This window comes from Podarcis raffonei, chromosome 5 (assembly GCF_027172205.1).
Source record: "Podarcis raffonei isolate rPodRaf1 chromosome 5, rPodRaf1.pri, whole genome shotgun sequence".
Classification (NCBI taxonomy): Eukaryota; Metazoa; Chordata; class Lepidosauria; order Squamata; family Lacertidae; genus Podarcis; species Podarcis raffonei.
Window position 1 is genome coordinate 101,581,662 of NC_070606.1, and position 27,882 is coordinate 101,609,543.

The following is a 27,882-nucleotide window of genomic DNA, read 5'->3' on the forward strand; positions in this document are numbered from 1 at the left end:
GGCAATGAAACCGGCTGGGCTGGGCTGAGGAGGGAACGGCAGCAGGAGAGTGACATCGGAGGTCACCCACGGAAGCGTCACCACAAGCACAACAAACCGCTCACCCCCCAAATAGAACAAGAATGCGCTTAGCAGCTTCCATGCCAGCAACGGTGGAATATATTATGAATCAAAATCCTAGAACTGTAGAGTTAGAAGAGACTCCAAGTGTCAACAAGGGCAACCCACTGAGATGCGGGAATCGCAGCAAAAGTATCCTTGACAGACGGCCACCCAAATCGTGGGTGATTTCTGCGTAGCAGTTTTTCTGCTCTAAGAAGGAATCCTGATTTAATGTAGAACAAAAGAGAGCAAATGCTGGCATTGTGGTGGAGATGTCATCATGTGGATGCTGTATGGATGAGAAGCACCAACCAAGAACATAATAAGAGAGCCAGTGTGGTGTAGTGGTTAGAGCATCAAACTAGGATCTGGGAGATCCGGGTTCAAATCCCTACTCACCTATGGAAGAGCTTGGGGGACAGTCACTCTGTATATAACTTACTCTGCATTCTTGGGCACCTGAGGCCAGGAAAAGCCAGAATGCTTTGGTGTTCCTCCCAATGGAAAATGTAGTCTCTGAGGCCAACCCAAAAACTACTAAAGAGCTATTTCCACCACCCGAATAATCCTGAATTTACATTACAAAAGTTATGCCCGGTTCAGATCAGCTGAGCCCTTGTTTATCAGGGCTAAACTGGAGGTTGTGTATTCGGAGACAATGCAGTGAATCGCTGTCTATTCAAGAGTCACATCAGGAGGGAAGAATCCCAGACCCTCCAGGGGGCAGAGCTGAGCCACATCAAAACACAAGGGGCATCTTTTCAATGGCAAAGGGGGCTAAAGCAGAGGATTCAGTCAGGACCAGTTCTGAGGGCAGCAAGGGCACACATTTGAGAACACAGGAAGAGCCTGCTGGGTCAAGCCAATGGCCCATCTAGTCAGGGCAACATCCTCTTCTCTCAGGGGCCCAACAGTTGTTTTCTTCCAGGAGTTCAAATTATTCTATTTTTGTGATGTACAGAGTCTAAAAACCACCAAAGAACCTTTCATGCGTCCTTCCCAGCAGCTGGTGCACACACACCCCTTGGTGTTTTGGGTGCAGATGCCTGTGCTTGGACACAGTTTGACCAGGCCTTTGCTGAGAAGCTCCTGGAGCCTCAGGTCTCCAGCCTTCCAGAGACCACGGCTGGCGGGATGAGTTTGTCCTTTGGCACCTCCTTGCACAGCTTGCACTAAGTTGCTTTGTCAAACAGAACAAGGTGGTTCAGCTTGCCTCTTACTTTCCCTTTGGACCACTTCATCCTCTAGTCTTTGCCACTGGACTTGTTGACGGGGTCCTGGTCCTCTTGGCTGACTTGGCTGCATCCTCCTCCTCCTCATCATCATCATCCTCCTCCTTTGGTGACATGGTACAGTCGGAGCAGCTACCGCAGCTGCTTCTCCCTCAGCGATTTCCAGCCTGAGAGCCAGTGGCCCAGCAGTTGCCTGTGTGGAACCAGCAAGCAGGATTCGAACACAAGAGCAACACTTTCCCCTCCTGTGGTTTCCAGCAACTGGGATTCAGAAGCGTTGCTACCTCTGACCTTGAAGGCAGGGCAGAGCAGCCATCATGGCTGGTGGCCGCTGACATCCCTCTCCTCCTCCATGAATTTGTCTCCTCCTTGGTGGCCATCTCTTCCTCCTGCAGAAGGGAGTTCCACAGTTTAACTGCATGAAGAAGGATGCTATTGCGGTGACACTGAAGCAGCCAGGTGAAATCTGAGAGGCAAACCACAGGATGCAGGAAGCCAATAGGTCTTAATAGCTCCCTCTTTGTGGGACTCTGAACTGCCCTGCATTTACCTTCCTCCTCCTCCTCCTCCTCCTCCTCCAAAATGAACTTTTGTTTAAGACCAGTCCAACTGAGACACCAGTTCAGTTCTGGGCTTCTGAACGGAGAGTCCCTGGACCTGGAGGCCAGGCTTCTGAGCATCTTGGGGCTCATCATAGTTACTACAGAGTGGCTGGGGAAACCCAGCTAGATGGGCAGGGTATAAATAACAAAAATATTATTATTCCCCAGAAGCAATGGAAAGGCACTCTGCGCCAGGGGTCAGCAACCTTTTTCATCCGTGGGCCGGTCCACCATCCCTCAGACCATGTGGTGGGCCGGACTATATTGGGGGGGTGGGGGGGACTGAACAATTCCTATGCCCCACAAATAGCCCAGAGATGCATTTTAAATAAAAGGACACATTCTACGCATGTAAAAACACACTGATTCCTGAACTGTCTGCGGGCCGCATTGAGAAGGTGATTGGGCCGCATCTGGCCCCCGGGCCTTAGGTTGCCTACCCCTGCTCTGCACCTTCACCCAAACACTCTGTTTCCCCTGTGGTGCCCTGAAGAATTGCAGCCCTGCTTCTCCTTGGACCGAATGGTGCCTGTTTTGTGTTCCTGGTCTCAGCAAAGCCTTCCCTCTCTTTGTGCAAAGCTGCTGGATCCAGCCAGGCAGCCCCAGCAGATAAATATCCAGCAGATCAGGCTCTGTTTCAGCCACAGAGTGGGGCCAGGGAGGAGATAGGCTGTTCCTGAGCAGGGATATCAAATCCACATTGCTTCCAGGGAGTCATTGCAAGGGATATCTCTGTTTACAGCTGCCAGATCTGCAAAGAGGCCCAGCCGCTGCCACCTGCTTATCTCTCGGCCCAACTCCATGGCTGACTTTGTACCTTATCACTTCCACGGGGAAGGGGGGGGAGAAGGGGGGTCTTTGCTCTGGGTCTGCATCCTGCTGATGGAAGCGGCTGATAGAGGGCTCCTCCCTGGAAGCAGGGGTCCATCCATGCTTCCCTAGGGAACATCCACAAGGGCCTCCATCTCTGCTCCGAAAAGTCCCACGGCCACGTTGGGTAGAGAGGGCTTGGCAAAGGGAATAATAGATTTGGCAGCTGGCATCTTGTGGGGGTTTGGGGGAATGTGGGGGTTCCCTTGAAAGAGAGGGAGAGAGAAGGAGGATGGGCAAATGGCTTGGTCCTCTCTGCTCATCGCTACTCCTTGTAAGAGGAGCATCTCCTGGATCAGGCCCATGGCACACCTAGCTCAGCCTCTTGTTCTCCCTGTGACCAACCAGGTGTCCCCAAGGGAAACCGGCAAGCAATATTTGAGCACCAGAGCCCCCTCCCAGAAAATTGCTGTCTCTGACCACGCAGGTGGACCATAGCCATTGTGGCTAGTAGCCATCAATAGCCTTTTAAAGCCCTCTGAGTTGGTGGTCATACCTATTTCCTGTGGGAGTGAGTTCCAAAGGTTAACTAGGTGCATTAGGCACAGTTAGTAGTGCACGTTTGCCCAAGCTGCTAGGCCAGAAGGCCTTTACGAGATTTAAGAAAGGTCCGAGGTGTGGCTGCCACAGGGCCATGCTTTGTGCCACTGGAGTCTGCCCATGAACGGGAGCCAGGATGCGACCCTGCTGCTCCCTCACCTTCATCTGGGCCCTGATAAGGGAGGAAGCCCCACTTACCTGGTCCATGGGGAATGTTAATGGACTGGGAAGTGGGGGAGGCAGACTCCATAAACACAGGGAGATCGGAAAGAGGTGGAGTCAGGCAAAGCCCACCAGCCTCTTATCTCAGTGGAAGAAGCCGCAGGCCCCAGAGCATCAGAAGAGCACCTGCCGGATCAGGCCCATGGCCCATCTCCTCCAGAATCCTGTTCTCACAGGAGCCAACCAGATGCCCAGGTTGGGGAACCCGGGAGCAAATCCCTTTTCTCCACCATTCTCCCCTTTTGGTTTTGCAATGAGAGCCAAGGCTCTTCCCGAAATCCGTCACACACCTGTGTCGAAATGCGCACACTCAGCCCCCAGGCAGTCCTGCTTGGCGGCCCCTGAGCTCTGGCTCTTCGGCTGCCCCCCCCCCCCATCTTCCTTAAGCACACCCACAACAGCCAGTTTGGAAAGCTGCAGGTCATGTGAGTGGCAATTTCTATACTGGGAATAGCCGTGACTCCTGCATAGAAATCTACTGTTCAATGATTCCCAAATGCTCAGAGCTGACTGCAGAACTGCCTGAAGGTATTTGGCTGACTCCCTTTCCTTCTTTCTCCTAAATAGTCCCCCCCCCCCAATCCGCCAAAGGCAGCTCCTTTCCTGGACAGTTAAAGGAGGATTCCAGTCAACGTTGCCATGGGATGATTAATAGTCATGACTCATTTCAGTCCAGAGTGCTCCGAAATCGTCTCGCTCATGGCTGTATTCCTGCTCCCTTGCTGTTGGGAGTCCTCCTGCCCAGATTTGGGAGACCAGCCCACGCCTGGACCCTTGTTCACCATTCATGGAGCACCTGGGGCCACCAGGCAGGAGGCCCTGCCCTTGCAAGGGGTTGGACTGGATGAGCCTTCCAGCTCTAGGATTCTATGAATGAGAGCGGGGGGGAAGGGGGTGGAGGAGGCGTCCCTGGGAATTTAGAAAGAGCCCATGAAGGCCAGGCTCTGGGCATTCATAGGTGAGGACACTGGGAGGCGGGAGCAGGGGGAGTCTCCCTCGTGATGTGCTTTTCACATTGATTGATTACGTGTACACGGTACACCCCACTTTTCCTCCAGGGAGCTTAAGGTGGCCTGCGTGCTTCTCCTACCAATTTTATTCCCAAAACATCCCTGAGAGGTAGGTTAAGCTGAGAGGCGGTGACCAAGGTCGCCCAGTGGGCTCCACAGCCAAGTGAGGGATTTGAACCCGGGTCTCCCAGGTCCTATTCCAGAACTCTAACCACTAAATCACACTGGCTATTTTATTTTATTTTATTTTATTTTATTTTATTTTATTTTATTTTATTTTATTGGCACACTGGCTCTTATTACTGGAATCTGGACTGTAAGCCCTTTGGGGTGTCCGGGGCCAGCCCACCCCAAGGGACTTCTTTGCTTGCAGCTGAGCTCTCTGAACAAAGATTGGGGTCTCTGCCTTAAGTCGAATACTTTGGGGATTTTTAAAGTGGCAATTATTATTTTATATTTTATATAACATATTATATTTCCTTGAAGTGTGTCAGGGTGGTTTTCCTTTGGATTTTCTGCCTCTGCTGCTAAAGCACTTTGAACATAAAAACATTATTATTATTATTATTATTATTATTATTATTATTATTATTATTAATATTATTATTATTATCTGAATTTATATATTGCCCTATACCTGGGGGTCTCAGGGAGGTTCCCATAATAAAATCAAGCTATATTATTATTATTATTACAGTATTATTATTGCTATTTTTCTACAAAAAGAGGTGCCTGGACTCACCATGAACCCCCCTCTTGATCACTTATAACCGTATTCCAGCGAGTTCCAGCTAAAGAAAGGCCTGATTGTTATTATTATTTATTAAATTTATATACTGGCCTTCATCTAAAGATGTCAGGGCAGTTCACAAGATAAAGACATAAGTAGATTCCTTCTTGATGAGGCCAAAGGCCCATCTAGTCCAGCCTCCAACCCCCAAACAGAATCTGAGCACAAGAGCAACTCTCCCTCCCTGTGACTTCAGAAGCCTTGCTGCCTCATGAAGGAGGGCAGAGCCCAGACATCCTGGCTGGGAGCCATCAATAGCTCTCTCCTCCTCTACGAATGCACCTAATCCTCTTTTAAAACCATCCCAGTTGGTGGCCATCCCTGCCTCCTGTGGCAGGGAGTTCCAGAGTTTAACTCTGTGCCTTATGTTTAGTTATTTCCACATTCCTTCCCACAATTCCCAATATTTCTACACCAATCCAAAATTCCAAAATTCATTAACTAACAGACAATCCCACCACATATGACTGTATGTTCCCATCACTCCACATTTCCTCCAGCAATTCTTACTTCCAGATTTTGTAATATGATATAACCTTACCGGTGTATAATACCATTTTGTATCAGCTTCAACCCCTGTTCCTGGATTATCCGAGAGGTTCTTATTACCCTGAGTAGTACCGAGTTAAAAACAAAAGAGGAATGCAAATGGGTAAAATTGATGGTAATTGCAGCGAGACAGGTTATAGCGAGTAATTGGAAAAATGCAGAAGCTACAGGTGAACCAATGAAGGAAAAAACTGAATAATATTATAATTTTAGAATACCTAACTGTGAAGATACATAGAATGAAAGGGCTTAAGGTCAGCGAGAAAGAGAAGGATTGGTTTGAGAAGATACTGAATTATTTGGGTAGGTTTGAACAATTTGGGGCAATTAAAATGTTAAAAGTTAAATAAACCTTGTGGAGGGAGGAGTGTTAAGGTATAAAGAAGTGTACATATGGTTGATTTGAATATGTTATTGAGGAATATTATTGAATATGTATATTACTGAATATGTATATTACTGAATATTGTATATCCAATGTATCAGCCGCCTGCAGGGTTTCACTGTGTTTTGGTGGTTGGTAAAAAATAAAATAGGGATGCAGGTGGTGCTGTGGGTTAAACCACAGAGCCTATGACTTGCCGATCAGAAGGTCGGTGGTTCGAATCCCCTCGACGGGGTGAGCTCCCGTTGCTCAGTCCCTGGTCCTGCCAACCTAGCAGTTCGAAAGCACGTCAGAGTGCAAGTAGATAAATAGGTACCGCTCTGGCGGGAAGGTAATCGGCGTTTCCGTGCGCTGCTCTGGTTCACCAGAAGCGGCTTAGTCCTGCTGGCCACATGACCCGGAAGCTGTACGCCGGCTCCCTCGGCCAATAAAGCGAGATGAGCGCCGCAACCCCAGAGTCGGCCACGACTGGACCTAACGGTCAGGGGTCCCTTTACCTTTACCTAAAAAATAAAATATTTAAATAATAATAATAAAAAACCTCTGTGCCTTGTGAAGAAGACCTTCCTTTTCTCTGTCCTCCACCTTCCAGCATTCATCTTCACTGGGCGTCTACCAGCCTCCCCACTGGCGGAAGCATCTGCAGGCCTGACTTCCAGAGCGCCCTTGGGAGCGGCCGGCACCCATCCTGTCCAGGCTGCTCAGGGTGCTGGGCGCCAGCAGCCGCTCAGCTGGGAAGCCGAGTTTTGGAGCTGTGCTCCTTCCCTGAATGGGACCTGCCAGCTGCTTGCTGACCTCCCCGCTGGCTTCAGGCAAGCGTGCCGGGCAGCTCCTGGGACAAGTTCCTTGGCCGCCTTGAGACAGCAGGTGCCTCGAACCCGAGACGGGCCGTCGGGGGCTCAGGGCGGCCGTGGTCATCTCAGCAATTTGCTCGGTAAGCAGGGATCAGCGGCAAGACGATACCCTGGGCAGCGTCAAGGCAGACGGGATTAGCAGCTGAGGGCAAGGCATGCCCCAGGCAGGGTGTCGGTTTCTAGGGGGCCAGCCCCATGGGACGGGGACTCGAGCCTTTGGAGACCCCGGCATCTTGCACAGTCAGGGCCTCTGCTCCACGGAGGGTGCATGGAATCCTAGAAGTGTAGAGGTGGAAGGGAACCCGAGGGTCATCTAGCCCAACCCCTGCAATGCAGGAATCTCAGCATGTGTGAACCATTCCGGGGTGGGGGGGTGAGGAATGGGGGACAAATCTTCTCCCAAGTGCTGCTGGGTGGGTAATGAATTTGAGTGAAAATGAAAGGATTGTGTTTTTATAAGCCCCTTAGAAGTTTTCTGACAATCAAGCAGAGAAAGAAAGAAAGAAAGAAAGAAAGAAAGAAAGAAAGAAAGAAAGAAAGAAAGAAAGAAAGAAAGAAGGAAGGAAGGAAGGAAGGAAGGAAGGAAGGAAGGAAGGAAGGAAGGAAGGAAGGAAGGAAGGAAGGAAGATGCTGGGAGAATTAAATCTGGGGAAATGAAATTAATTTGACTTGATCTAGACATGAATTTTGGGTGGGGCGTAATGAATTAGGGGCACAGAAGGGGAATTGAATTGCTTTTGAGCAGGAGCTGCTGGGGATTTAGTCGGGGTCAAACAAATGGAAGAGGAACCAATATGATTTCTTTTTAAAAAAAGAATCACCTGTGGATAATTGGAGAGGGAAAGAGCTGCTTGGCCTTCCGTGACATTTGAAACCTACATTTGGATCTATGCATATACTTTAGCAAATGCAAATTGTATGCAAATGCATGCCTCAGTCCCCCCCCCCACGGACATTTGTCACTGTGACTGTTCAAAAAACAAAGCCTCTTGGGCCCTGATGGCTGCAGCAGAAGAGGCGGCTCCTCCGATCGTAGGGGAGTTTGCAGCCGCTTTATTCTGCAAAGGACCTGACGAGATGCGCCAAGGCACACCTAAGCACCGGGCAAAGGGCCTTTCCATGCCAGGGTCCTTCTCCCTGGCATCTTCACTTCCTTCCCACATCCAGAAAGCAGGGAGGAGGAGCTTTCACGGACGCCCCCCCTGCCCCCTGGATTCTGCAGCAATGCAGCTGCCCCACTCCAGTGACCTGGTGCAAAAGGGAAACCAGTCCAGGGTTGGGGCTCTGTGAGCAGAACACCCACACTGCAGGCGGACAGTGGCATAGCGTGGGGTGGGCCTCAGGGGTGGCTGCCCCAGGCACAAGATTCTCAGGGGCACAAAAATGTCAGGACCCAGGGCTGCCTCCATACAGCTGCACGTTTCCGTCGCCAGGCACCGTTGAAAACGACTTCTCCATGCGAACCAGGAAGCGACCTCTCCAGACAATGGAAAGACTCATCTTTTCTTATCTCTGTGGCTGCAATCTCCTGGGTGACCCAGACGCCATTAGACAGTTGAATGCTCATGCGCACTCATGTCTGTTTCCCCCCACCCCACCCACCTCCGCACGGCCCCGGGCGCTGGCAACCCATGCTACGCCACTGCATGCAGAAGGCTCCAGGCTGAATCTGGAGAGTTAGAAGGGACCCTGAGGGTCATCTAGACCAACCCCCTGCAATGCAGGACTCTTTTGCCCAACCCAGGTCTCTAACCCACAACCTTGAGATTGTGCCTCTTGTTCTGCTGACTGGGCCATCCCAGTGTCCCTGGCAGTGTCTCCAGATAAGACTGGGAATCTCTCCTTCCTGAAACCCCAAGTCTAGGCCAGTGGATTCCAAAGGGAGTGGCGCTTCTTCGGGGGGGGGGATTCCTTGGGGGTCAGGACAAGGCAAGGGGGCAGCAGGGGGTTGCTGGAGGTGCAAATGACTAGCAGACTTTGAAAAGCTGCATTGCTGGATCAATTCCATTTTGTGGAATTAATTAAACTAAGTCGTCTTCTTCCTGCCCTGCAGGGGTGTCAGGCTAGAGGACCCAATTCCACAATTCTGGGATTCTATGGATTTTTAATAAATGCGCAATTATTGTCACCGTTCTGAATCGGTGGGTCTTGCAAACCACTGTTCTGAATAATGCTTTTTGTAGGTGGGGGAGTTTATGGAACCCAAGGGTGCCCCCACAAAACCCTAGGCGGCCCAGGGCCCCGACTCAGAATAAGGCAAAAACCTCCTCTGCTCCTCCCCAGGCTTCCTGCCTCTTGCCTCCCATTTTGGCTGGAGGCTCTCGGAGGATGGAAGGAAGAGTCCCTCCTTCTGCCCCCTGGGGAGCTTTCATGGGTGTGGGGGGGGGGGAGAGGCAAGAGGGGAGCTCCTCTTCCCCCGCCCAGGAATGAATGTGCTGCCTCTGTAAGTGGGGCAGAAACCCGATAGGCGGGAAGGGAAGGCTTATAGCTTTCTCCCTGCCCCGAGTGGTGAGGAGGCCCTGCCAAGGCTGCTTGGTAAATACCAAAGGAGACTCCAGGGACAGAACGTGGGCCACGTGGGCACCCGCTCCTGCCGCTGCCGCATGGGGGACCTGGTGCAAGGCAGGCAGCTGCTCCAGGGTTCAAAATGCCATGCTTCTCCTCGCCACCCTCAAAAGCACTCGGGGCACGTTGGGCCGGAAAGGGAGCGTGCCGGGGGCAAGGGGGTGGCTGTCTGCCTCGGCCGCTGCCCACCAAGCCGTCTCCTGAGCGCAGCTGCAGGCCGCCACATCTCCCCAAATATAGGAAGGAAGTGTGTCTGAGAGCCAGCGCCACTGGGATGCACTTCGGCTGACACTAGCTTTGTGCCCAAAAAGTGCTGTTGAAGAACATGGGAAGAGGCCGCTGGATCAGGCCACAGGGGGCTCATCTAGTCCAGCCGCCTCTTCTCCCAGTGGCCGACCAGATGCCCCAGTGGGAAACCAGCAAACAAGATCTGAGCATGGAAGCAATTCTCTCTCCCTAGGGTTTCCAGCAACTGAGATTCAGAAGCATTGATGCCAAAGCCATCTTGGATGATGATGATGATGATAATAATAATAATAATAATAATAATAATAATAATAATAATAATTTTTTAAAATGCTCCAGGCCGCCATGTGCCAAACTCCACCCGGGATTGGGGCCTTCCTTAGCCAGAGCCCGGCATCAAGCATCCAAGGCCTTTTTGTCTCCTGGGAGTCTCCATCCCTGGCCTGGCTGAAGGCAGCGCGTGACCCCAGAGTTCCCCGGAGGTTCATCCATCGATTCATGGGTCACCAGCGCAGGTCACAAATAAACAGGCAATTCATTAATAATGTGGGGCTGGCAGGCAGCGGAGGGGGGCGAGTCGCTTGGGGGGCTGCTAGATTCCATTTGCCTCTCCATGGGGCTGAAGTTCCCTCTCCTGACAGGCCTCCTAGAGGGGACCTGGAAGGAAAGAGAGGGAGAAAAGGGTGGGAAGGGATGGAGGAGGCCATGGGGAGGCCAGGACTGGTCTGTCAGCCCCTCACCCACTCACCCACCCAAGCTCTGCTCCTGGGATTTTAGGCCCTTCATGAAGAGGAAGAGAAGGATGGAGGAGGAGGAGGAGGAGAGGAGGAGGAGGAGGAGGAAGAGAAGGATGGAGGAGGAGGAGGAGAAGAGGAGGAGGAGCAGGAGGAGGAGAGAATCCTGTTCCCCATCCTAGGAAAAGCCCCATGTTCCCTTTGGCAGCGACCATGAATTGGAATCCTTTTGACAATAGCCGAGACTGACAGTTGCTGAGGCCAAACGTTCTGCCATCTAACTCCCCTCCTCCCCAGTGCTTTTGCCAAGCAATCGGAGGCTGCGTGTCAGGGAGTCTTGATAACAAACAAGCGTGGTTAATTGGAAAGGAGATTTATTGTAAAAAACAAACAAACAAAGAGTTCAACTGGAGCGGCAAGCGCAGCCGTCCGTCCATAAATCAAAGATGTCCCTACCAAGGAGGCTTCTTCCAGTGGAGCCAAAAGCAGCCCAGTCCTCTCTTGTGACACGTTCTGTCTTGAAGACCCCCTATACTCCTAGACCTTTGACTAAGCGGGTCAGCTCCCTCCCCTTCCTCATTTCCGGACAATGAACTTCCGTGGTTGTTCCCGCACTCTGGGCTATGACTGATTTCAGTCTCTGTAGTTGGAACTTCACTGGTTGGCTGACAAACTGCTGGCTGGCTGCCATCAGAGCTGTTATCAGTTGGCATTCCTAAGGGTTGGGGAGCCGACTCTCAGCTATGCTCATCCAGTCTTGCGTTTAACCCTCTCTTACTGCCTGCTTTTTCCAGCTGCCTGTAAATCTACCCTGGGAGCTGGTGCATTCAGGACACTCCGCCTACATCTAGTCTGCCTTCGCTCCTCCCATTTCATTCCTTTTCTGGTTCTTGGAGACCCAGTGGAAGGGAGCTTGCCGCAGCAGGAGAGGTGCGATGGCCTGGGATTCGGACTCAGATGCTGAACCTGAGGGATCCCAGCCTGCACAGGATTCCCTGCCTCCAGAACCAGCTGAGCTGGGCCTAGGGCATGAGCCTGAAGGGTCCTCACCTGTGCTGGGTTCTCAGGTGCAGGCTTCAGCTGAGCCTGCTCTGGCTCCTGAGGTGATGGAGGACCCATTGCCGGCTGGTGCTCCACTCTCAGCCCCGTCAGAGGAAGGTGAGGTTGCCTCTGGGTCCGGTAACCCTCCAGCCTCTCCTGAGCTGCAGAGGCTCAGGGCACTCAGTTCCCGCAGGAACTCAGTTCCCGCAGGAGGAATGCTCGCCTCCAGGCCAGGAGAGGCGAGTCACCTGAGGATCGTGGCCACCGTATGCCTCGTGGCAGATAAAAGCCGGCCAGCCCAGTCCCAGGTTGCGGAAGCAACATTGTTGGTTGCTAGTTCCTGCCTGAGCTCCTGACCTGCCCTGGCTTCCTGCTTGCAAGCCTGTTCCTGACTTCACCCGACTCCCTGCCCTGCACCCAGCTTCAGCTACTACCAACTGCCTCTACGTTGCATCTTTGACCTTGTACCTCGCCTCTCAGGTAACCCACAGGACCAGCACAAGGGGGAAGACACCATTGACTCTTCACTGCTTCCCTCCTCTCTGCCTCCCTCCTCCCCTGCTTCAGCCTCTGAGTCTGCACTGCTCTCTGCCACAGCCTCTCCCTGCTCACTAAGCCCTGTTCCCTCTTCAGCTTCCAACACCTCTCCTCTTCCCAATCCTTTCCCTCTTCTCCCTCTGACTACTGATCATTGTCCCACCATCACTTCCCAGGCTGTGAGCCTTCTTCCCTTGATGGTTCCCCAGCTGGTTCCCCCCTTCCTCTGCGTCCAACCAGCTCATGACAGGAGAGTCAGAGCCGCTCCCAGACTGGGCACAAGCAAGAGGTCAGGCAAGTAGGAGCTGGCCGAGGGCAGCCTGAGCTTGGGGGGGGTGCCCCATCTGCCCCGACAGATCAGCCTCCCCTGGGCCTGGCCTGACTCACCCCCTTTTGCTCAGCACCAGAAACAGGCCTCCCCTTTTGGGTTGCAGGCTCCACATTCCTTGGGGAGGGAGCCTTTGTCTTCCGTCCTTGGCACAAAGGAAAAGGTAGGGGAGGGATTCTCTAAGGGGGCTTGTGAACAGTAGAGGGATCCCTTGGGAGGGGGGCAGCTGTGGGATGTAACCCACTGGAAGCAGTCAAATACAACATTCCTTGTTTTGCTAGAGTGGACATGCAAGGGAATGTTCGGTCCAGCCAGTCGAAACTTCCTGTTCCTGTGACTAGTGGATGGGCATGACCTTTCCAGACCTGGTCAAAGGACAAGGCATGCTGCCACTCTCCCTCTTTCCCATCTTCCTTTCGTCCTGCGAAATTCCCAAACTGCTAGCCTGCAGTCACTAGGTAAATCTCCCTTATGGGGTAAACCCGTTTTTATACGTTTGCAACTTTCAGCCTTAAGACTGCCTTCAGGGACCACACTCTGCTCTGCCTGGTTGTGAGTAAACTTTCTTTTTATTGCTTATGAATAAGACTGTGGTGTCTTTATTCTTTTAGGAGGGATTCAAGCGGTCTTACCAGAAAAATATTACAACACATTTCAATCTGTACAAGCCAGATGGAATTGCATATTGTCTTAAAAAACTCACAGCTAGTTTTCTGCTGCGTAAAGGGGAATGCCTCAACATCAAAAAAGTGAAGTTCATGGCCACTGGTCCCATCACCTCCTGGCAAATAGAAGGGGAAGAAATGGAGGCAGTGACAGATTTTACCTTCTTGGGCTCCATGATCACTGCAGATGGTGACAGCAGTCACGAAATTAAAAGACGCCTGCTTCTTGGGAGAAAAGCAATGACAAACCTAGACAGCATCTTAAAAAGAAGAGACATCACTTTGCCAACAAAGGTCTGTCTAGTAAAAGCTCTGGTTTTCCCAGTAGTGATGTGTGGAAGCGAGAGTTGGACCATCAAGAAGGCTGATCGATGGAGAATGGATGCTTCTGAATTATGGTGCTGGAGGAGACTCTTGAGAGGCCCAAGGACTGCGAGAAGATCCAACCTCTCCATTCTGAAGGAAATCAGCCCTGAGTGCTCACTGGAAGGACAGATCCTGAAGCTGAGGCTCCAATGACCTCATGAGAAGAGAAGACTGCCTGGAAAAGACCCTGATGTTGGGAAAGATGGAGGGCACAAGGAGAAGGGGACGACAGAGGATGAAATGGTGGGACAGTGTTCTCAAAGCTACGAACATGAGTTTGACCAAACTGCTCTGGTCCACGGGGTCATGAAGAGTTGGACACGACTAAACGACTAAACAACAACAAAAGGGGAATTCACTCTGCTAAGTGAAGGAACTTGCTAGCGCAAGTTAGGAAGGATACTAATAAACAATATATCCTCTCCTGCCACCCTGAACATTCCAACAGTCTAGAATTCTCAGATGTCACCAGAAGAGTAAGCCGTTTTTTCAGTTAGGTCCGTTATCAACTGCAGAGGATGAGTAGCTTTGGGAGCCTCTTGGGGAGATGGAAGTGTTCAAAGGACTGAATCCACGAAGGAGAGCTACTTGCTCTGAGACGGGGGAACCTTCAGGCAAAGGCCAGCGGTGAAGAGATGGTGCTAGATGCCAGGTTTTTTGGCTCCCCACTTTCCTTTAGGGTGTAACATTGGAGGTCCTGCGGGAAGAAAGAGCATCTCCGAGTCAGGGGCCAGTCTGGGCCAAAGCGGCCCTCCATTGCCCCCACCACAGAGTCCCTGGCACTCCTTTATCATCTCCAATGCCGTCAGGACACTTACATTAAGCAGGAGGAGGAGGAGGTGCGAAGCATTGGGGGTCTCTGTCAAAGCAGATGGTGGAAGTGCCATTTCAGTTCCTGTGGCAGATGCCCATGTTCAAGGCAAGGAGGGAAAGAGAGAAGAGATTTTGAGTCCTGAGTGCAATTGTGGAAATGTGTGAGGAAGAAGAAAGAGCCATGTCAAGAGAAGTTTAAATTAATGACAAATCTTCCTGTCCACCTCCTTTCCTTCCTCCAGGAGTACCTCAAACGTCCTGGGGACTATTGCACTGCAGAGGTCATGAAGCTGAAGAGATGGAGGTGAGAGGCTTAGACGCTGCCTCCTCTGAGTCCCCCTTGCCCCCTCCTGCCTGCTCTTCCCACCCTGAGCTTCTCTCCACCACAACCACGTCCATTCAAAAGACACAACTCACCAAGGAGAAAAGTCAGGGTGATGGCCCCAACCCCAAACTCCATCCCTGACCCTCCCACCCACCCACCCACCCACCTCCCTGTGGGGGTCCCTCACACAACCAGAATGGCCTCTGCAGCCAGATGCTCGGAGGTCTGAATGGCCCTGAAGCCTCTCAGCGCAACTTCCTGGCAACTCTCAATGACCTGGGACAAGAGAAGTCAAGAGAAGTCAAGACTAAGTTCATGCCTCCCTGTCCTCCTTATTCTTTTCTTCTAGGATGGCCTGGAAGTTGTGTGGACGATTGCGCTGCCCATGTCCAAAGTGGAGACCCCCCAGCAGGCGCTGGAAGTGCCGCTTCAGTTCCTGTGGAAAAAGAAGAGAGAAGAGAGGTTGAGTCCTGACTGGAATTCTGTAAGAGCCTTGCAAAGACAAGTCCAAAGGACACACCTCTCTGTGCTGATCCTCTTCCAAATGCCAGGCAGGGAGCAGGTCCTGCAGGACTCCCAGCAAGAAGACCTGAGAGGTGAGTCTTGGGTACAGACCATAAAGCAAACAAGGGACAAGGGAGTTCGCTGTCCCCAAGGTGTGGGGCTCACCTTCTTTTGGATTTGGCCAGAAGCAGGCCAGCTCCGGCTGAACAACTGTCTTCTGCAGAGGAAAAAAAATCCAGGTCAGATGATACAACAAAAGCCACTCTGGATGGGTGCCTCTATGGCCAACTGGGATATCCAAATAGAGCCAGCAGGTTCCTTCAGCAATATTTTAGGAATAGTGTCCATATACCTGGAATTTTGCCGTTCTTCCTCCCTTTCATATTTTCCCAACAGCCGCAGAGCTGCCTTCTCAGGGCCTCCAGGGTCTCCTTGCATGTCTGCTCTCCTCCTTGTTCTTTATATTTGTACAGCCCTCCTTTAGTCCGAGAGATTTCTTCTCCTTCCAATGAGGGAATCTTCTCAGGATCATCCTGTGGATCTTGGCATCTCCACCCTTCCTCTTTAGCCAAAGAAATGCCTTCTCCTTCTAACAAGGGAGTTTCATCAGTCAAAGATGGCTGCTCTCCAACCTCTCGGATCCTCACTCACCAGAATGGCTTGGGCCATCTACTGCTTGGAGGACTCCAGTTCTTTTTCCTCTTTTCACCAGTCGGTTCTCATTCCTCTGACCGGGCTCTAGATTTCCAGGAGCTGCAGATTCAGAAGTCTTCGCAAGTGGACAAGAATTTGGTGATCCTATACATCCCCCCTCCTCTGGACCCTTGGCCCCATCAGTCCCGCCCCCCAAAAAGATGAAAAGAACCCAGAGACAGGTATGAAAACCAACCGAATGAGACCAAGCGGAGAAAAACCACCTTCCTCCTTACCCAGTGGCCTCTCTCTGGTGTCCAGCGGAGCCCGAGGTCTGCACTGAATACGTGTCTTCGATGATGATGTCATCTGGATGGAAGAGAATGAAAATGAGAGTCAGTCCAGGCGCTGCTCTCCCAGGCCAGGTGGGGAAGGTCTGCCAGGCAGGGAGCAGGTCCTGCAGGACTCCCAGCAAGAGGCAGGGAACTTCAAGCACACAAGGGACAAGGGAGTTCGCTGTCTCCAAGGTGTGGGGCTCACCTTCTTTGGGTTTCCTCCAGAAGCAGGCCAGGTCTGGCTGAATTACTGTCATCTGCAAAGAAAAATCGGGGTCAGATGATACTACAAAATCCACCCTGAATGCGTGCAAGAGAATGGAAGGACAGGCCTCCCTCTGCCTTGGGCCCAATCCCTTGTCCCAGAGGACCTCCCTGGGCCCTGCAGCCTCCTGGGCAGAGGAGCCTCTGACCTCATCCTGGCCCCCAGGGACACACAGCGCAACATCTGCAATAAAGGTTGCTGGGGGATGTGCTCTTTCAGGGATGGAAGCAACCAGAGAAATGAAGAGAAGAAGGTGAGGGACTTACTCTGAGTTGGGGGAATTTCCGTGCCATGGCCAGAAGCAGAGAAATGCTGCTGGCCGTTAGTGTTTGAGCCTCCCCAGTTTCGCCAAGGGCGTATCCTCGGCGGTCCTGCGGGCGGAAAGAGCGTCTCAGTTGGGGCCAGTTGGGACCAAAGCAGCAGGGCAGGCTCAAGGGCCCGAGCCCCGAACAAGTTGGGGGGAGCACACAAGAGCCATCGGGACACTTACACTGAGCAACTGGAGAAGGGTGCCAGGATTGGGGGCTTCCATCAGGAGACTCCCCAGCAGGAGCCGGAAGCGCCCCTTCAGTTCCTGCGGGAAAAGAGAGAAAAGAAGTTGAGTGCTGGGTTAGATTCTGCATGTGTTTGAGGAAGAAGAAGGGAAGTCCAGACCAAGGACATACCTCTCTGTCCTCCTCCTTTTGGGGGCCCCCAAGAACAGCCTCCAGGGTCCCGTGAAGGATGGCGCTGAGCATCTCACCGTTGTACTTTGGCCTCATGATGCTGCAGAGATGAAGGGGATAGGGTTAGACATTGCCCCCTCCCCGTCTCCCTTGTCCCCTTCTCCCTCCTGCCTGCTCTTCCCCACACGGAGCTCCCCCTGGAGTTCTGCCCCCCACCCACCCCCCGAAACCCCGTCCATCCCAAGACCCCCACTCACCTCAGCTGGAGGAGGGCCTCCAAGTCCAGGTCAAGGGTCAAGCGGCAATCCCCAAGTGCTCCAAGGGCCCCAAGATGTCCTGGAAGAGAACAGAGGAGGAAAGTCAGCTCTTTCTGGGGGCCTCCAGAGGATGGCTCTGACCCCCAAGACCAGGCTCGGCTTTCCTGGGGAATAGCAGCCCCATGCCCTAAGCCGGCAGAGTCCTCCTCTCCGGGGGATGAACAACCCCTTTCCCCAAAACCCCTCCCTCCCCATGGGGGTCCCTCACACCACCCATCACTCACCAGAATGGCTTGGGCCAGCTACTGCTTGGAGTACTTCAGAGTTCAGAGCCCCCTGAGCTCAACTGCCTGGCAGCTCTGGCTGACCCCCAGGAGGTAGCGCTGTTCATCCCCCAGCAGCTGAAATGCAAAAGTCAGGCTGTCAGTTCCTCGTGAGGAGAGGGCTTCTCTGCATCCGAGAGTGCAGAGTGGGGGGCAAAGAGCCCGGGCAGCAGGGGGCAGGTCTGAAGGGTCCAGTGCCTGCTCTTGTTTTCTCCAATACTCACCCCCTGGGGAAGGGATGTGGAACCGCAGCAGAACTGCAAAGAGAAGAACACGGGAAAGGTGAGTTCATCCCTGAGCCCCTGGCAAGACTTTTCCAAGAATTTTCTCCTGGATTCCAAGTCCTACTAGACGGGTGGGACACCCCAGGCCTTGGGGGCCAATCCTGGCCTCCTTCCCCCAGAATGTGGCTCCCCAGGGAAGGTGCCCCTCCCGCTGACAACTGCCCCCCCAGGCATGCCCCCCAGCCCAGCCCCCTGCTTCCTCCATTGGACCCCACAAAATGGGTTGGCCGCTGGGGGAGGTTGGGTTTCCAGGCGCTGGCCCAGATGGACCTTGGGTCGGATCCAGCCATCTCGCTCTTTGCATGTTTTGACTAGCTGCCCCCCATGCCCATCCCTGCCCTCCTCTGTCCCAAAAAGGAGGGCCACTTGCTCACCTGGCACCATGGGCTGCTCCGGGCCTTGCTGGGGGGCCACCCTGTTGCAGCGTCTGAACAGGCGCCTTAAGCACCCGATCCCCTTGTCACCGTGGCAACCCCCCCCACACACACCTGGACCTGGGCCCACCTGGCCCCTCCAGAGAGGGGAGGTTCCTCTCTCAGAATTCGGAAGCCCCTGCTGTTCCGCCTGCAGCTGGACTGCATCTTCCTTTCACCTCCTTCCTGCAGCCCCATTCCCAAAGGGAGACCAGCCCCACATCCTTCCAGGCAGGCGGCTAGGGGTCTCCATAGCGCAGGATTGGACCATCTGCTTTGCATGCAGGTCTTCTGTCCTGGGCAGCATCTTGGGGGGGCCTAGCAATGTGTGTGTCCCCCATCCGAACCCCTGGAGAGCTGCTGCCGGTCAGTGCAGGCGATGCTGAGGTCAATGGGTCACCGGACTGACTCTGTCCATGGCAGCTTCCTAGGAATATTCCTCTTCAGTTATGTAGCTGAAGAGGAGCAAGCTCACTTCTGCACCAGACCGACCATCGATTCCTTTTGTTAAGAGACAATCTGGAAAAGTCCCTGTTTAATATACAACAGTGCAAGGGCAGAAATCCTGAATGGAAGAGGAAGCAGAATTCTTCCCTCCCGCCAGCTGCAAGAAAACCATAGGCCAAGGGACCCCTCCCCCAGGAACCCTTCCAGCTCTACCATTCTATGGTGTCAACTGCGGCAGACCCTCTGGATTTCAAAGGGGGCCCTTGGAGCACCTGAAGGCAGCGGCCCCTTCTTCTGAGTTCCTGCACAAGCCTTGGCTCACCCAATCAGGCTGCAGCCCCTCCCCTGTTGTCCCCCAGACACAGCAAGGGGTATTCAGAGGTACACACACACACACACACACCCCGAATATGGAAGCTCTCCATTCATTTTGGTTTTTAATTTACAGTGTAGTATATTTATATAAAAGGTGCTATAAGAATTCTAAGGTCTCAAATCTATAAAATATATGGTCATAAATGTACAAGGCAAAAACATACATGAGTACATATAAACCACGTGTCTGAAATAGCACAGGAGAACAATCCTGAAGCCCTTCTGATTCTCGCAATGGCCTCAAATATTCCTCTGCAGTAAGGGAGGCAAATGGCAGCCTCCCCATTGTCTTTGTGCTTACAGATCCTGTCTGAAGGGTGTATTTGTGTATGAATGGGGTGAGCTTGTGATCTGGATTCAGGAACTAAAGTATTGACCATCACAAAAGAATGGCCAGGCTGCCAAGGTAATGCAGTCAGTGACCATTGTCAGGTATCCTGGCAGGCAGGATTTCTGCTGGAGCCCGACCGCCTCCTTCTGTGACAATGTTTTTGGGGGTGGTCTTGGGCCACAGGGTGGGCAATTTCAAAAATCTATATAAGAGCTTGCACACCATTGTTCTAGCTTCCTCCTCCCTCCTGCGTGTGGTGAGTGGGGACCCTGTTGCAACAGTTCAATAAAGATCAGGCTTATGAGCTGCTTTGCTTCTCAATATTCTCTGCTTGGCCTCTGTTATCTTCTCCTACCAATAGGGAACCCACTTAAGGACTCTAGATGGGCTCTTGGGGACCCCGTAAGGGAAAAGGAGCAGCTTTTTTCTTATAACAAAGATAAAGGTAAAAAGTAAAGGACCCCTGGATGTTTAAGTCCAGTCAAAGGCGACTGTGGGGTTGTGGCGCTCATCTCGCTTTCAGGCCGAGGGAGCCAGCGTTTGTCCACAAACAGCTTTCCGGGTCATGTGGCCAGCAGGACTAAACCGCTTCTGGAGCAACAGGACACCGTGATGGAAGCCAGAGCACACAGAAACACTGTTTCCCTTCCTGCCGGAGCAGTACCTATTTATCTACTTGCACTGGTGTGCTTTTGAACTTCTAGGTGGGCAGGAGCTGGGACGGAGCAACGGGAGCTCACCTCGTTGCGGGGATTTGAACTGCCGACCTTCTGAGCAGCAAGCCCAAGAGGCTCAGTGGTTTAGACCACAGCACCACCCACGTTACCTTACCTTATATCGATATACCACCTTGATCTTCCAATGATCTCAGGGTGGCTTGCATGGTTTTCCTCCTCCCCATTTCCTCCTCACAACGACCTTGCGAGGCAGGTGAGGTTGACTCCAAGGGCACCCAGTGGGAATTCGAACCCAGAGGGCATCAGAGGAAGGAGGGAAGGAAAGAGGCACGGGGGCCAGTGTTGCCCATGGCACCTCTGGGCATCATTCAAGGCACCCCAGGGGGCCACAGCACCCTGGTCGAAAACCACTGGCTTAGATCATTCTTGAACTGCAGAGTTGGAAGGGACCTCGGGGTCACCTGGCCCAACCTCCTGCTGCTGCGCCTCCAACCTTGATTCTATAACCTGTATCCTTTGCAGGGGGTTGGACTAGATGGCCCCTGGGGTCCCCCCTGTGTAAAGGGGAATGCGCTCTGCTAAGTAAAGGATCTTGCTAGCGCAAGTTAGGAAGGATAGTAATAAACAATATATCCTCTCCTGCCGCCCTGAACATTCCCACGGCAGCGTCAACGTCACAGCCCCCACCGGCACCCAAGACGGGGGGGGGGTCTCAGCAGCCCTTTTGCCAGGAAGAGGAGCAAGAACGGGAGGAGGAAGAGCGTCCCTGTGGAAAGCCCCCCCAAAAAACATTCTCCTTTTGATCTTCCTTTTTTGCAATATATATCAATGCAAAACAGTGGTTGATATACAGCTGATTTTTTTGGTTATGACAGTCCCCACCCCTCACCTAGAGAAACACCACCTGTCAATTTAAATTATTATTATTTATCATTATTATTATTATTCCCCTTTAAAGCCCTTTAAAGCTTCCTTCTGTCCACTCTCTGTGAATTACCTGCCCGGAGCGGGTCCTCCCCGTCGAGTCTCGCCTTGCCCGGCGCGTGGCGGCCGCCCTTTCCCACACTCTGCCGGCTGCGCTGCCAAGCCCCGCGGCTCGGCCTGTCAGCGTCACCGGGCTCGGCGGGCGGTAATTCCCGAAGAAAGCCGGCGGCGCTTGAAGAGCTGGCAAGCCCCCATTTGCATGTCTGTTTTCTGCAGCCCTTGGAGAGGATTAAGTTCCCCCCTCCCCTGCCTTCTCCGCTTCCCCGGAAAACGTTCTTGGCATAACTCCATGAAAGAGGCTCCAGCCCCACATGGGCGAGGAGGCGGGGGGGAGTGCATCCCCCAGGCCCAGTCTTGGCTCTGGGGAGCCGGGAGGACCCCCCACCTTCATCGGCCCTGGGAAAGCCCCGGGGAAAACAATTCACAGAACTGTAGAGTTGGCAGGGACCCCAAGAGTCATCTAGTCCAAGCCCCCGACAGCGTAAGAATCACAGCTAAAAAGTCCCTGGCACATGGCCACCCAACCTCCAAGGAAGGAGAGTCCACCACCTCCCATTTGCGCCCCTCTGAGGGTCGGACCTGCTCCAAGGACCCCTAATTCCAAGGTGCCCCTTCCTGCTCTCTGATTGGCACATGTTCATTTGGGATTTAGCCACACTTACCTTTCCAGAGGGACACAGGTGGCGCTGTGGGTTGAACCACAGAGCCTAGGACTTTCTGATCAGAAGGCCAGCGGTTCGAATCCCCGCAACGGGGTGAGCTCCCATTGCTCGGTCTCTGCTCCTGCCAATCTAGCAGTTCGAAAGCACGTCAAAGTGCAAGAAGATAAATAGGTACCGCTCTGGCAGGAAGGTAAACGGCATTTCCGTGTGCTGCTCTGGTTCACCAGAAGCGGCTTAGTCCTGCTGGCCACATGACCCGGAAGCTGTACGCCGGCTCCCTCAGCCAGTAAAGCAAGATGAGCGCCGCAACCCCTGAGTTGGCCACAACTGGACTTAATGGTCAGGGGTCCCTTTACCTTTTACCTTTCCAGAGCTGCTCCGGTGAAACCTGCTCTTTAAAGCTCATTTGGAGCAAACGTCCATCTGCCGAAAGCACAAATGGACATTTGCTCTGATTCAGCTGCAGAGAGCAGGTTTTCCTGGGGAAAGCTGGTGGGAGGGAGCACAAAACACACACACACACAGACCGCCATGAAGCGTTAAGAGTGGGCCTGTGCCTCAAAAGACGGGGACAAAAGTTGGTGCGTTGCGAAAGAGGGTGATAAACTTTTCTCAATCCACTTCCTCACACCAGGCACAATTTTATGAATTATTCTCACAGTGGCCAAACAGAAGTCTCCTTGGGATGCCCCCAAGCAGTAAATCATGAGCACAGCAGCCCCCACCACACTTCCCCCTGGTGGTTCCCAGCAATTGGCATTCAGAGGTGGGCACAGCCGTTATGCCTAGTAGCCATCCGTAGTGGTTTCTCTAATATTGAGGCTCTCCAAGTCGGTGGCCATCACAGCGTCCTGCAGCCGCGAGTTCCACAGGCTAACCATGGTGCCTTATGTCACTGACAAACCAGGTCAGCCAGAGAGCACCTATTATTATTATTATTATTATTATTATTATTATTATTATCATCATCATCATCATCATCATCATCATCATCATCATCATTGGTGCCATTTAATCCTGCCTGCCATCATTCTGGAGACTTGCACCCTGCTGGAGCGCTTGGCAACTCAGCCGGGGGGCATGGAGCAGGGCACCCTCTTCAAATGCCTGGCACAGCAGAGCCTGCCAGACTGGCCCCGTTCCGGAGTGTCAGAAACTGGAACACAATAATGAGCCCATGTGGTTCAGGGAAGGTCGAGATGAAAAGACCCGCTGACAGGCCTTGCAAACCGACACCCTGAGAACAGCTCCAGGCCTGAGGTCATTCTCGGCAGCAACAGGTAAGGGGGTGGCGAGGGGGGGAGACGCCTCCTTGGGCCTCCTTTCATCCTTCACACTTGGCACTTTGAGAGCCAGGAGTTGGTCGCAGGAGAGGGGGCTCCCCCAATGGCAAGCGGGGGGGGGGGCGTTGGGAGCAGTGCCTGCAGCAAGGCGCAGCCGCCTTGGCCCCAGGAAAGGGACTTTCCTCTCCTGGATGCAGCCGCGTAAACCTCCAGGGCAGCAAAAGGAGCCCCCTGGATGAGAACAAAGGGGCCCGGCTCCCTGTTCTCGCTGGGGCCACACAGCTGGGGTCATTCTGTGAAACCTGCAGGCAGGATTCGAGCGCAAAAAACAGCACTCTCCCCTCCTGCAGTTTCCAGCAACGGATATTATTCAGTTGCACTGCTCAGTTGGTGAGAGTGTGGTGCTGATACCCCCAAGGTTGCAGGTTCGGTCCCTGTATGGGACAGCTGCATATTCCTGCATTGCAGGGGGTCAGACTGGATGACCCTCAGGGTCCCTTCCACCTCCGCAGTTCTATGATTCTGACCATGGAGGCAGAGCCCTCAGAAGCCCCCTCCTCAATGAACTTGCCTCCTCCTCCTCTTTTAAAGCCATCCTTTTTGGCCAGCCACTGTGAGAACAGGGTGCTAAACCAGGTGGGCCTTGGGCCGGATCCTGCAGCCTCTTCTCCCACCTTTGGGCTCTTGCACTCAATGCAAAGGCGGGTCCAGAAGATCCCCCAGCTTTCTCCATGCAACACTTGGGAGCTCCCAGTGGGACTGGAGCGCATTGAAAACGGAAGTGGCCCCATCTCTCTCTCACACACACACACAGTGGTCAGGAATGCAGAAAGGAGGCTGGTGCTGCTGGAGAGGTGGGGGGGGGAGAGAAAATGACCCTGGGAATTGGTTTTTCCTCCAGGAAGGAAGGGCTAATCCTGTTTGGCTCAGAGGCCACCATGTCTGTCAGGAGGCTAAGTGCTGCCCTCCTGGCTGAGCCCCAGACGCCCCTTCTTAAGTCTCCTGGGAAAGATGGATGATGATGGAGGAGGGAGAAGGAGGAAGAGGAGAGAGACGCCTGCAAGGGAAGAAGCCCTTTCTCTCCCCTCCCTGCATTAAAAGAAGCAGCGGTGTGCTTGGGAGGGACCCCTGGGGTCATCCAGTCCAACCCCCTGCAATGCAGGAATCTCGGCTAAAGCATCCCTTGCACACTGGCAGCCCATAAAGCAGTCTCTGCCTGAAGCCCACCCTCCCCATCCTGGGACCCCCTCCACGAGGCAGGCAGGATGCTTCACTCCCCCCAGGGCTGTGTCTGTGATGGACTGGGAGGGGAGGTTCCCAGAGAGATTTCTGAAGTGTGTGGGGAGGGTTTTTACAGTGTCAGGGCCACATTCTCTTCTGGGTGACCTTTTTGGGGTCCTGTGCCAGTGGTGGGCGGAGCCAGAGGCAGAACTGGGCAGAGGAAGGGAAGCAGCCTCCTCCTTTTACGCCAAACTCCTTCCCTCTCCTCCGCCACCCGCAGGAAGCAAGAGGCTCTGGGGGCTTCAAGGGCGCCTCCCAGCCAGGCAGCCTCACACACAAGGAGTAGGGGGTGGTGCTGGGTGGCAAGAGCAGGTGTAGCTGCAGAGGCTCCCAAGGGCCAGGCAGAGGGCATGGAGGGCCGCATTCAGCTCCTGCGCCTGAGGTTCTCAACTCCTCCTGGCCTAAGGCAGGAGGCCTCCCCGGAACTGATTCCCTCCAGGTGTTTGGACATCTGCAGCACCACAAATCCAACTCAATGGTGTAACATTGGAAAATGTTGATCACTTCTCCTACCTGGGCAGTTATCTTTCCACAAGGGCCAACACTGATGCCAAAATCCAGCATCGCCTGAGCTCTGTGAGTGTGGTTTTCTCCTGATTGAAGTGCAGAGTGTTTGAGGAACATTCGCAGACAAAGCTATTGTACTACCAACCTTACTGTCTGCTTGTGAAACATGGACAACTTCTAAACGCCATCTCCAGCTCCCCGAAAGATTCCATCAATGGTGTCTCCAAAAATTTTTACACATCACTTTGGGAAGACAGGCAAACTAATATCAGTGTAGTGGAAGAAGCAAAGATCACCAGTGTTGAAGCAAAGATTCTTCAACATCAGCTTCGTTGGACTGGTCATGTTGTGCGGATGCCTGATTATCGTCATCCAAAGCAACTCCTCTATTCCAAACTTAAAAATGGAAAGCGTAATGCTGGTGGTCAACAAAAGAGGTTTAAAGACTGTCTCAAGGCAAATCTAAAAAAAATGTAGCATAAACACGAGCAATTGTGAAACACTGGCCTGCGAGCGCTCCAGTTGGAGAACAGCCTTGACCAAAGGTGTCACGGGCTTTGAAGACACTCGAACTCAGGACACAAGGGAGAAACGTGCTAAGAGGAAGGCACACTTAGCAAATCCACACCACGATCAACTCCCACCCGGAAACCAATGTCCCCACTGTGGAAGGACGTGTGGATCCAGAACTGGCCTCCACAGTCACTTACGGACTCATTGTTAAAACCGTGTTCATGGAAGACAATCTGACTCGGCTACAAGGGATCAGCGAAGAAGAAGAAGGACATCCTAAACAGCTGAAGGGCACATTGTTGGGGAAGACTGGTCAAAAGCCTCTCCCTTATAAGCACTCAAAGTTAAACACAGCCGACGGTGCCGGGCTCCCCTTCCTTGGTGGTTTTTAAGGAGCTCAGATGGCTGTCTGTCAGGGATACTTTGCCTGTGAGTCCTGCACTGCAGGGGGGGTTGTCTGGAGGACCTTGTAGGGTCCCTTCCATGTCTATAATTATTTGATTCTGTGATTTTAAGAGCTACCTTTTGACATTGCCTAGTAACTATAGCCGTACAATTAACCAAAGCCACACCTGCCTTTCTCTTAAAAAAATAAAAATCAAAGGATTGTGCTTTGGGTACGCACTCTTAATACATCAGAACATTTAATTGGCAAGGCACCGTGCTCACAAGCAAAGATGCTTGACCCTGTGCTGCATGAGGAGCTGAGAAAGCCTCAGGGCTGGGAAGACCTTTGTCCCAATTCTCTACTCTGGGGCTGGAACTGAGCCCCACAAGAGACTTGCTTGCCTGGCCTCTGTGAGCTGCGCCCGGGAGGAGCAGGCAGAGGCCGCAGGTGAGGTTCCTTTTCCTCTGTAGCCCCCCTTCCCCACCCCCAGCTCCCCTCTCGCAACTTCAGCCCCCTCAGCCTCCTTCCCTGGAGTTTTATTCCCGCACAAATATTTGCGCTTTTCAAGTTCCTCCCCGGGACTCTTGATGCTCTTGTACAAACCCAGACAGACCACATCAAACGCTCTCCGTGCTCCGTCTTGTGTTAATCATTAATGCGGAGAACAGGAGCAGGTCAGGGAGCCCTTCCCCGGCGGCAGCGGTGGCCCCGACCCTGGTCTGTTTGCCCGGGACAGATCAGGAGCTCTGCCCCAGAGAGTCTCCATTTGGGGGTGGGGAATGTGCAATGGCTGTAGGAAGCTGGGGTGAAAGCCCAGGGCTGGCTGCAAAGGCCATGGGGACCAGGGAAGCTGCCTTGGGGCGAGTCAAGTCCTCGGCCCATCTAGGGCATAGTGCATGCTCTGACTGGCAGCAGTGGCTCTCCAAGGTCTCAGGCCGGGAGGCGTCTGCCAGTCCTACCCAGAGATGTCCCTGAGTTACGGCCTTTCCTCTTCAAGCTGGCCCCCAATTGACCAATGAGCAACTCAGAGCAGGGGGCTGACAGGTTCTTTCCTCCATCAAACGGTGCAATAAACCTCTCAACCCTCTTTGTCAGAAGTTGGCAACCTGAGGCCCAGGGGCCACAAGCGGCCCGCGGGGGTGTTTAACCGGCCCATGGTAAAGGTAAAGGTAAAGGGACCCCTGACCATTAGGTCCAGTCGTGGCTGACTCTGGGGTTGCGGCGCTCATCTCGCTTTACTGGCCGAGGGAGCTTCCGGGTCATGTGGCCAGCAGGACTAAGCCGCTTCTGGCGAACCACAGCAGCACACAGAAACACCATTTACCTTCCCGCCAGAGTGGTACCTATTTATCTACTTGCACTTTGACATGCTTTCGAACTGCTATGTTGGCAGGAGCAGGGACCGAGCAACGGGAGCTCACCCCGTTGCAGGGATTCGAACCTCCGACCTTCTGATCGGCAAATCCTAGGCTCTGTGGTTTAACCCACAGTGCCACCTGCATCCCATGAGCTGCCCCCCAACCGAGCCGCCTGCTTGGCGAGCCCCCATGCGTTGCGCTAAACCAGCACAGCCTGGCGTGGGGACTCGCTTCTGCAGCACCGAAAATTGTGTCTGCGCAAAAGCAGGCACTGGAAATCGCGGGTGGGCACACAATCCAGCCCACGGAGGGCTCTCCGCTGGAGTGAACAGGCCCAGGTGAGGTCAACCTTGCCAAGCCCTGCTCCTTGCCTTCCAGATACAGCTTTCTGCTCTTCCATAGGGATGAGCCCAGACCTCCTTCTCCCTGTGTTACTGGAGGATGAAGGGGGAAAATCTCATGAAAATGGCATTTGGGGGCAGAAGAAAACACAATGGTTACATTCTGATTGTGTTTGTGTGTGTAATATTATGAATATTGATGGATTTAGGATCATTACAGATAAGTACAAGTAAATGGACATTGTGGACATTTAAATCAATTGAGAGCGTGTGTATTGCT

General features: G+C 53.1%; 1 protein-coding gene and 1 pseudogene across 1 annotated transcript; both read right to left on the minus strand.

Annotated features, from left to right (window-relative positions):
• Positions 1-223: 223 nt before the first annotated feature.
• LOC128413486 (40S ribosomal protein S25-like) lies at positions 224-1,450 on the minus strand (annotated as a pseudogene).
• A 13,755-nt stretch (positions 1,451-15,205) lies between these two features.
• Positions 15,206-17,277, minus strand: LOC128413487 (uncharacterized). The gene is made up of 7 exons (XM_053387487.1): positions 17,179-17,277; positions 17,004-17,087; positions 16,780-16,884; positions 16,454-16,505; positions 16,210-16,282; positions 15,297-15,497; positions 15,206-15,212 (listed from the first exon to the last, which is right to left on the minus strand). Exons 1-7 carry the CDS (start codon positions 17,272-17,274, stop codon positions 15,206-15,208), a joined length of 618 nt encoding a protein of 205 aa, XP_053243462.1. The 5' UTR covers positions 17,275-17,277.
• Positions 17,278-27,882: the final 10,605 nt, after the last annotated feature.